The sequence below is a fragment of the Myiozetetes cayanensis genome, unplaced genomic scaffold, assembly GCF_022539395.1.
Source record: "Myiozetetes cayanensis isolate MyiCay16 unplaced genomic scaffold, myiCay2020 scf5-8, whole genome shotgun sequence".
NCBI classification, from domain to species: Eukaryota; Metazoa; Chordata; class Aves; order Passeriformes; family Tyrannidae; genus Myiozetetes; species Myiozetetes cayanensis.
In genome coordinates this window covers 83151850-83162546 of record NW_026087742.1, presented here as the reverse complement: position 1 = coordinate 83162546, position 10697 = coordinate 83151850, and the positions used below count along the sequence as shown (strand labels likewise).

General features: G+C 50.6%; 1 protein-coding gene across 1 annotated transcript; it reads left to right on the top strand.

The window, feature by feature from the left end:
* Window positions 1–348: 348 nt before the first annotated feature.
* Window positions 349–10480, top strand: SHOX (short stature homeobox). Its single transcript, XM_050333014.1, has 5 exons — window positions 349–751; window positions 3913–4121; window positions 8516–8573; window positions 8663–8751; window positions 10230–10480. The coding sequence occupies exons 1-5, from the start codon at window positions 478–480 to the stop codon at window positions 10473–10475; spliced, it is 876 nt and encodes a 291-aa protein (XP_050188971.1). The 5' UTR covers window positions 349–477; the 3' UTR covers window positions 10476–10480.
* Window positions 10481–10697: the final 217 nt, after the last annotated feature.

Here is a 10697-nt window from a genome sequence, read left to right as displayed (position 1 = left end):
CTTATAATCAATTAAGTCTTCCTCGACTTTCATTTCTGCAACCCATTTACAGAATGCAGATACCTATTTTCATGTTTTCGTCTTCCCCCCTCCCTCGCTTTTATTCCTCTCTCCCTCTCTCTCTCCCCCTCTTTTTCACTGTTGCCTCTTTGCCTCCCTAAATCAAGGTGCAAAGATGCCAAAGAGTGATGAAATGAAAAGAAAGCCAATTGCTGGACTGAGGTGGGGGAGATAGCTGCTCGGAGTCCGCCTGCGACTATGGAGCAGTCAGTAATTGCTGGAGACAGGGAGAGCTGGGGGTTGGGCTGAGGTAGCCATGTATAAATAGTGTGATCTCAAATTGAAAGGCATAAATAACAGCAGGAGTGATCTAACCCTATACAGCCCATCTTCTACGTGCAAAAACAGCGTGCAGAGGACGGCCACATCTCCGATTGAAAACAAGTGGATCTCTGTGGATAAGATCATCGGGCAGCCATGGAAGAACTTACGGCTTTTGTATCCAAATCTTTTGACCAGAAAAGCAAAGAGAGCAGCAGCGGCAGTGGCAGCAGCAACAAGAAGGAGACGATCACGTACAGGGAAGTTTTGGAGAGTGGGTTGGCTCGCTCTAGGGAGCTTGGAAACTCTGACTCTAACCTACAGGACATGACCGAAAGCACCAACCATTGCCCGGTGCATCTTTTCAAAGACCACGTAGAGAGCGACAAGGACAAACTGAAAGAGTTCAACACGGGCAGGACGGCGGAAGGTAAGAGCGGGGTTGGGAGCCCTTGGCCCCGCGATTCCCGCTGGCAGCCCAGACCCCCTTCCCGGTAGTTCCTGGCTTTCCACAGCGGGGGCGAATCGGTCACCGCGGCCCCGGTCCCGGCCCCGGCGGGGCGAGTGGGATCGCCTCCTGCATCCTGCCTCCCTCCTCCGGCCACCTCCCTCCCGCAGCGGCGGGAACATACGCTTAGAAACACGTACTCCTGCATGCAAAACGTGAGCGTAGCCGTGAAAAATAAGTCACAACTTCGGTCCTGCCCCCCCGCCAGCCCCCGTTCACATCCGAAATCGATCCGGTGCGTTAGGCATTCACTCGCCTCGGGGAAGGGGGCAGCGCAGGACGTCAGACGTTTTTGTCTATCTGTATATTTTTGTACGAGGAAACCTTGTCCGGGGAGTTTTAATGCCTAAGGAGACCTGTTCTTCCTGCTTCCGGGCCATCGGGATGCTGCTGCTGCTTTTAGGAGAAAGAGGGCTGTGGAGAGGCTCTCCCTGAACATTTTGTCTTGTGCCGGTCACCATGTCCTACTCAAAGGCTCCGGCCGGAGAGGCGAAGGAAGAGAAGAGCCTGGCTGTCGGGCAGCGGCACGGGCCCGGTGAGACAGAGCATCCCTGCGGCGAGAGCCACCATCGGGCCCGGCCGCCAGGGCCCTCGGTCCCCTACCTCTCTTCTCACCTGGGCCAAAGCAGCACTGCACCCGAGAGGCAAAACGCCATTCCTTCTCTTAGTGGAAAGAAAATTAAATTAAAACCAAAATATTTTTAAAGGAAGCCAAGCTAAAAAATCCGCACAGGCTCGCAGGGGAAGGAAAGAATAAGAAGGCGGGGGGATTAGAAAGTTGAGAAAGTGTCTCTAGGCAAGTTAGACAGGTGGACCTGCCTGGGGAGCTACTGGCTACTTTAGGGTAATAAAACCCGGTTAATAGGTTGGGGAACAACTAGCAGCCTTTCAGCTGTTTCCTACTGTTTGATCTTGTTTAATATAACATTGGGCGATTTAATTTACAGCCTAAACGTTTATTTAATATCCTACTCTTTTCTATCCCCCTCCCCAAACAGAAGAATGGGGTATAATCACATATCCGAGTATCCGTATTTCTGCAAAAGCCAGTGCCACTCGGTGCTGCTTATTTTTCTTCTCTGATCGAGAGACTGCAAAATGAGAGGGTTCAGTTTAGAGGAATCGTTTCGTCAGGAGATGACTTTAAAAAATGAAAACAGGGCATGCTTCAGGAAGAAAAAATAGAATGGGAACGAACGAAAAAAATAAAAAAAGCCCCCCTGTTACTCTCTCTTTTCCCCCTGAATCGAAATTCTGGCTTGTATGTTTAGCTAATCTGATCTACGGAGAGGGACTGGGGGTGGGGATGGAAGGGAGGAGTTGGAAAGAGCTGAGATGCTTGTGACAGTTTAAATTCATACCAGGTTTCAGTCTAATTTCAACTGATTCCAGCGTGTGATTCCAGTCCCACCGATATGCTAGTTAATATTTTATACCTATCACGGACATGCTGTAGCTTCGGAAAAGAGACAGCTTATGAACGCGCCTGATTTTCCCTAGACATTTCCTGGGTTGGCACCCTCGTCTTTTCATAGGGATTCCCCTTACAGGAGAAATGCGAACAAAACGCCATTAAAACCAACCAGCAAACACACCCCTCACTGGAGGCCAGACCCTACCCAAATTTTTGTGCAGCGGGTATCAGCCCGGAGGACGATCACGGCCAGGGACAGTTTTCGTTTTGGAAGTGAAAACGAGCACTTCCTTTTGGGTCCGGCCTTACTTAAGCCCAGATGCAGTTCAGGATGCTCTATGACGTCTAATTAATTTACGATCTGCAGTTTATCTTTGCATTTTGGGATGCTCCTAAGTATATAGGCTAATATGTGTGCATGCACATGTTTTTGTGTGTATACAAATACATATGCATATAATATATGTGTATTTGGTGAGGGAAAACGGATTTAATTCGAGATCGCAGCTGCGACTCCCCCCCAACTCCACACCACCCAGAAGGTGAAGCAGGACAAAAGAGGTAGTGAGAACAGGCTCGTCCCGGGACCCTGCCGGTGCCCGCGCTGGATGCACACCCGACGGGGCGCCCCAGGCAGGCAGGGGATCCCGGGGAACCGGTTCAGCCTATGGCAGAGTCCGTTGCTCTTCCTCTTTTCGTTAGCCGGATATAAAAGAGGAACAGTGCCCTAGGCCTTTTGGTATGAAGGAAAATGGGGAAATAATAATAATAATACTAAAAAAGTAGGAAATAATTTGCCAAAGCAAAATAAATCCCCTTCCCCAAGACAAAAAACGGAGTACTGTTATACCCACTGCCCCCCTAGCCCTCCCGCCCTCTGCTCCGGACAAGCACGCACAACTCCGGTCGCAAACTCTCCCCAAGCCCCGCTGGACTCCATGAAGGCTGGGAGGGTTCCTGCTCTTTTGGAGAGGCTGGGGGGCATCTATGGCTCTTGATTCTGTTGCCCCGTGCAGGGCCACGCGGGCCCTCCACCACAGAGGTTTCGAGCCGCTGGCAAGTATTTTAGGGGAAGGGGTGATAAGAGGGAGACCCCTTGGTCTCCGGCCCAAGAAAAGTTTATTTAAAGGGGCAAATACTTTCACCGTGGCTTTACCATGAAGGCAGTGGGGAGCTTCTTGCATAACTCTCTTTACCTTGGGAAAAAAACGTCGACGGAGAAGCCCCCTTCCCCCACCTCTTCCCACCGCCCGGAGGTATCAGGACGCCGGCGGTTTTCCTCCCAACCCTTTCCCAGACCTGCCCGTTCCAACCGGCGGCACGGCTTCCTCCTAACCCTGTAAAGAAAATAAAATTATATTTATCTGTATAGTTTTTCTGAAGTGCTTCAGACATGCAAAGCAGCGAGGCTCCCTTCCTCCCTCCGGCCCTCGGGCGAGGTGCCCCCTGCCCAGCGCGGAGCCTGCAGCGGGGCTTAGCCTGGCCTGGGGACCCCCAGCTGTGTCCCCCAGTCCCTCTCGCCCCGCCGGGGCAGGCCCGGGGACACCCCGCCCGCTCGCCGGCTGCCCCCGCAGGTTGTGCTAAGTTTGGGGACGAAGAGAGGGGAAGAGAACTTCGGAGAGGTGTGAGGGGAGCTTCAATGTCGTTTTCCTCTTCTCCCTCCCGACAGGGATCTACGAGTGCAAAGAGAAGAGGGAAGATGTGAAGTCAGAAGATGAAGATGGACAGACCAAGCTTAAACAAAGGAGAAGCAGAACCAATTTCACACTAGAGCAGCTGAATGAGCTGGAAAGACTTTTTGATGAGACTCACTATCCGGATGCCTTCATGAGGGAGGAACTAAGCCAGAGGCTGGGTTTGTCTGAAGCTAGGGTTCAGGTAAGAGAAAGGCTCTGTTCCTGGAAATGTCCTCACCTCACTTACTAATTGCCAGAGGACCCTAGCACAGTGCCCCGTTTCATGCAAAGCGGGGAGGTGAAGGCAGAGGCGACACATGTGATGGGGAATCTGTTTGCAACTCCTCTGTAACTGTTCTGCCCAACAGTAATTCCACTCAGGGTATATCTATCCTTGCCTTGCGTTTCCTAGGAATCTGGTTTAACTTTTTTTTTTTTAATTTTTTTTTGGGGGTGGGAGGAGGGGGAGGTTACCGTTATTGGGTGGTGATAGTGTTGACAAGTCTCTAAGAACTGAACAACTGCATTTTTCTGGATTATTTTTTTCCTTGCAAACGTGCCATTAACTCTCCCTTAATCCTCACTTTCTTCTCTCCTTTTTATTTTATTGGGCCGTTGTGGGGAAAAAAAAAAAAAAAAAAAAAAAGGCCCAGAAAACAATCGCCATGAATAAGGCTAGACGGTTTGGGTGCTGAGGGACGGGATTAGCCAGAGCCGGGGGAAAGGTGCCTGCTCTGATTCGCGCAGCAAGCGTATGAATGCATGGCACCCCATCTGGTGGAGGTTCCCCCCGTCCCTCCCACCCCGCTTCAGAAACAGCTAAATGTCAATTAGACTTCGAAATCTTGAAAATAGATCCGGGTGCTATAGTTCTGGGGCCACCAGAGCTGTCTGTTTGGGTGGCTCCACACTGATTATTTTAAAATCCGATTTTTGGTTTGTTGCAGAGGAAGAATACCTCCTCTTCCCCCAATACAACTAGGGGATGCTTCCACAAAACAGATATACAGATGTCATATTAAAAAAAAAAACAAATCAGCCCTCCTGCTCCCCCCAAAAATTACCCCCCCTCCCCAATTATCTAGAAATAATTAGTAAGATCAACCTGTGGCTCTCCGAGTAGGCAGAGAGCAGGAAAAATGCGAAAGAAATCTCTTCTTGTGTTAAAATTCTTGCTTGGCCTAACAGACACAAACCAAGCTCAAACGCAAGAAGAAAAAGTCACCAAGGCAACCCCACCACTGAACAAAACGCCTTCACACCTTGGAGATAAGATATGCCCATGTATATGTATATCTGCCCATAGGTGTGGGTGGGTGGGTACACATAGGCACGGGGATGGCTCTTTGGGCATAGGTGGAGGCCTCCATGCCCGATCTAACCCCTAGGGCACAGCGGGAAGTTAAGAAATATGGCCCCAAGCCGGGGTGGGGAGCGGGATCTGTTTGGCCCCCTCCTTAACCGTGGAAAGCAAACAGACAGTACACCGCTCAGCCAGCCTTTGCCCAAGCAAGCCACCATCTCGCTTTAAACAATGTCTCCTGGAGGTATATTCTGAATTAAATGGAGTACCTAGGTTGTTTTCGTGGGTGAGTTTTTTTTTCTTTTTCTTTTTTTTTTCCCCCTTTTTTCCCCCGAAGGCTCTATTCTTCCCTGAACTCATGTGTTTCTCAGTACAAACTGAGATGGGCAAGGGATGGTGCCAGGCATATGCCTGAGGAAGGACAGCTTGCAGGGAATATTGCAGGGGTTCAGAGTGCTGCTGGCCGACTTTCTCCTGGAAGATTGATCTAACCACACCATATAAATTAATGAAAAGATTAAACTTTTGCTGAAGGGGACATCAACTCTTATGTCATCTTCCCGGGTCTTCTTACTTGGGCTCTGTAATATCTTTCCAAGGCCTTGATGTACTGTTTCTATAAAAATAAATTACTTGTAATTGAATTCTGCACTCTTTCTTTCAAGTACTTTATTACTGAGGAGCACCTTAACTGGATGTTCATAGTTACAGGAAAATTGGTGCTTCAAGTGCTTACAGATCTTAGCACAACAACAACAACAACAAAAATCAGCATGAGATTATGAGAAATATACCCCCCCCAAATTCAATAATCTTATAAAAAGGGTTTTCATGCTAAAAATAAAACTATAAATAAAATAAAGAGAGAAAGAGGAAAAATGGATAATTAAATAGGAAATAAGCAGAGAGTTGATATCCATCAAAAAATGGAAGTAGAAAAAAAAAGGGGGGGAAATGAAAAGGTGTTTTTTTCCCCAATACTTTCAGAATTGTTCTCTAATTCCTATCTGAACCTCTTGTGCCTTGCTGCTAAAGGATATAGTTTCAATTTAGTGTGGAAATTTGCTGTAAATAAATTGAAGCTCCTATGGTAGCTAGTCCTTATTAACCTTTTATTTTTAGTGTTGTACTGGAAACTCATATCACCCAGCTGTCAGGGTTATAATTGAAAGTTATGAGACCATAGTGAGGAGCAGGCAGTAATTCAATTACAACAAATATCTTTGGGTTTATGGTGCAGGGCTAAATTAAATGTCATTATTCACTGTCTGTAATGGAAATCAAAAGGAAATCAGATTAGAGCATTTGTGAAAGAAATCACTGAGTGATCCTTAATGAAGAAATAACTGTCTAAAACAGTGTACTGTGCTTTACTTAGCATATTCATGACTAATTGGAATTGATCGCGAATCACACCAAGCCTGATTTATTATCGCTTAACGCAGTGGCTAATTCATCACTTTTATTCCTCATAACCTTATTTTTTCGTAGCTGAAGGGAAAGGGCACTTCGTTTTCCAGATTTAAATATAATTTCGGTTTGAAAGATGTTCTGATTTGCAAGAGAAGTTGTTTAAACGCTGCTTAAATTCCTTCTGACAATTTACACTGCTATGGCGAGGCGGGGGGGCGTGGGGAACACACACAAGGAGATTTCCTGCAAGGATTTACAACCGTCAAAAAGTGTATTATTGTCGCTACAGGCTTGATAATATTTTGCATGCTCATATTTAAATATATGTATGTATATAAACCCCTAACGGTCCGGTTAAAAGGAGAATCGATGCATCTTGTTGATATTTGCGTATTGCTGGTAGGGAAAAGTAAGCTTGTGCCGCGCTGTGCTGTACAGGGCAGCGAGGCGGCAGCGATGCCCGATTAGCGCGGGGAGGGCTGCGCTGGCGACAGCCGTCAGGGACCGGGACCCGTGGGTGGGTCGGTCTGTCCGTCCCTTGGTCTGTCCGCAGCCGTGGCGCTCCACAGTCGTCTGCTGCGCGCTCCCCCCACGGACACCCTAGGCAGGAAGAATGGCGCTCTAAATCAGAGAAGGCCAATTCCTACTTAAGAAAATCACTGAGGTACCCGAGGTAATTAATGCCTTCGGAAGCCTTTCTTTGCACTAATTACTCCGTTGTAAATGACCATCATTAAGGCAATTGAAGAAAGCTTGAAGGGAAAATTTGATGTAGGAAGTGCAGTTAGTATTAATTAACCGTATGATCTCTTGGCAAGTGCAAGAACATCAAAGGTTGTAGGTGTTTACTTAGCTACAAGATTTTATCAGCGGTGAAAGTCAATGTTTGTCCATATTCGGTAGATTTTGGTGTAGAGACAGGGGTCCGCAAAACATTTTGGTCCGTGCGCCAGACGATGCTTTGGGGAAAGCTGCTAACCAAGCAGTGCGGAAGGGGAAAAGTAATGAAGGTCTGAAATGCCCCTGGAAAAGAGGAACGGGAGGTGCAGTGGCAACTGCAAGTTCTGCGCTTGTTTGAGTGAGAACGGCTGGAATTGGGGCAGGATTATCGGATTACAGGCGTTTCTCGCTTAGGGACATAAGCACTTCTTTACATCGCAGCCTGCAAAAGATGCTGCTCTTGTCTGTCAAGAAGTCAGTAGTAGCGAATTTTGTTTTCTTTTAACATTTGGGGAATGGGAAATGGTTCGGACCCTTTTGTGCAAACTCCGTGTCTCTCGTCTTGTCGGAGATCATCGATTCCAATTCCAGCTCGGGAGAGTGCAGGAGGTCTGATCTTTTAGGGACCAGACCCTAGAGTCTGACCTGGCTCACGCTGGCAGTTCCCCGGGGTGCTTAAGGTGTGACTAGGAAGGGAGTAAAGGTCCCACTCGTCCTGCGTGTGGTCTCATTTTCAGTGTTTGTGGGAGCAGCCCCTCGCTCCAGACGAGTGGCACAAAACCCGCCCCTGCGTGTCCAGAGGACAGGGGGGCTTCCGAGATTCGATGCGGAGCGGCCGGGTCCAGGTCTCCCCGGCTGCGAGGGCGCTTCCCACCTCCTAGGTTCAGTTGAAAAACCACAAGGAGCAGGGACCGCCCCCCCACCCCCACCCCTCGGTCCCCAAACAGCCCCACTGCAGCACACAGACGGGTTCACTCTACCTGGGGCCGAGCATTCCCCCTCCGCTCCTCCCGAGGAGAGACCTCAGCAAAGTTGTGTAGAGTCACTCGCCTCGCCCCTCCATCCTCAGCCCCTGGGATAATGCTTGCTCCTTAGCAGCTTCCTAGGCCACCTCCATTTTCTGTTGTTGTTTTGGTTTTGTTTGCGTTTTCTTTTTACAGGTATGGTTCCAGAACAGGAGAGCAAAGTGCCGAAAGCAGGAAAACCAGATGCACAAAGGTGGGTTAGGGGCGTGGGCCTGCCGGGACGGGTCGGCCGCGGACCCCGGGGCACCTTCGTCGCTCACCCGGCCCTGTCTCTATCCGCAGGTGTGATCCTGGGAACCGCCAGCCATTTAGACGCCTGCAGAGTAGCCCCTTATGTGAATATGGGAGCCCTGAGGATGCCTTTCCAACAGGTAGTTAGCTTTGGTTTTATTTTACTTTTCCCCAGTAAGCTCCGACCCCCTTTCGTTTGCACGGGAGGAAGCCGGACAAGTTTACAAGTGCCATTTATGTAGAAGTTGGCACGTATTTAAAACAGGCTGTAAAACTTGGTGGAGGAGCCCCCGCCCGGCTTTCCGGAGCTCAGCGCCCCTCGGGACCGAGTAGGGGGCCGAGCGCGGGGGTCCCGCAGCCCCGGGAGGAGCCGCCGGTGCTCAGAGCCCCTCGGCTGGGGTATCATGAGCTGGTACGCGGCCCCAGGGCTGCCCACACACCGAACTGTCCTCCCGGGGGCGCATCTCCTTCCCGGGGCGGGAAGCGCCCGGGCAAGCCCGCCCGCACTCTGCGGGGACGGATCGTCTCGGTCCCGAGTCGCCCGGGGGGCTTTGGTCAGCGCCTGGCGCAGGACAGCGCTGCGGGAGAAGGGTCTTCCACCCGATGCGCGAAACCATCCGGGGAAAACCTGTGTGGACCCTTGCACTGTCGTTCTCCCCTTCAGTCAGTCCCAGGCAGGCTGTTGAGACCTGTCCTTCTTCCGTGGACGAGGCCGTCCCGGAGGTGGGGAGGCTGCTCCCAGATGCTCTGCCACTGAGATGCTCAGCTGGAACAGAAGCAGGGGTGGAGTGCAGGTGCCGAGGCCCCTGGGGGACCTGGGTCCATGCCCCAGTGGGGCGCAGCCCCCCAGGGAAGGCCGATGGGGAAAACCGGGACGAGGGAGATAAAATTCCGTCCCGCCTCTAGCCGCTTGTAACTCTCTCTACCTCTCCCTTTTTTTTTTTTTTTTTTTTTTTTTTTTTGTCAATTAATCGGGGAATTGATTTTTTCCCAGCCCAAAGGGACCCTCCACCACCTTCTCTGTCTCAGAGACACGTGGAGCTGACAGATTAATTGTATTGATTTTTAAAAGACATATTTGGACCAAAATAATTAAATACATAAATAAACTCTCCCTCATTCCTCCCTGAAAACCTACCCGGAGCTGAAATCTCTCAGTCAACCCAATGTGTTTGTGTAGGTCGAGAAAGCTCCAAAGCAAACACCAGTCGGGTATAGAAGGGACCCATGGCCAAAGAGTTTTTAGCAAGGTATAAATAAACATCCGTGGAAAAAAAAAAAAAAAGAAAAACCTGAAAAAAGAATTTTTTAAAAAATTATTTATTTAACACTTGTTGGCGCCCGTGCGTTGGGCCTCATACTATTTATTTATTTATTTATTTATTTATTTATTTATTTATTTATTTATTTATTTATTTATTTTAAGCCACGAGCAGCAGAGCTAAGCGTGTCTCTGGGCCCCTGGTTGAGTGCGGGCTGGAGGTTTACCGCCCTGACTGCGGCGTGGTGGGGAGGGTCGCCGGGCTCCCGGGGAGTGTGGAGGCGGGGTGGGGTGTGGTGGGGGCTGCGTGCCCATCACCGTGCCCCCGGGGCTGACGCCGTGTCTCTGTCGCCGCAGGTCCAGGCGCAGCTGCAGCTGGAGGGCGTGGCCCACGCGCACCCGCACCTGCACCCGCACCTGGCGGCCCACGCGCCCTACCTGATGTTCCCGCCGCCGCCCTTCGGGCTGCCCATCGCCTCCCTGGCCGAGTCCGCCTCCGCCGCCGCCGTGGTGGCCGCTGCCGCCAAGAGCAACAGCAAGAACTCCAGCATCGCCGACCTGAGGCTGAAGGCCCGCAAGCACGCCGAGGCCCTGGGGCTCTGACACGCTTCACCTGAGCGCCTCCCCCCCACCCCAGCACACCGCGCCCCAGGTGCCCGCGGCGGGCGTGTGTGTGTGACCCGCACGGACCGCCGCTCTGCTCCCCCCGCTCCTCCTCATACTCCTCCTCCCCGGCCGCAGGGCCAGCAGCGAGCGCTCCGGCCTCCCTGCCGCCTTCTCTCTCTTTCTTTTCTTTTTCTTTCTTTTTTTTTTCTTTTGTTTGTT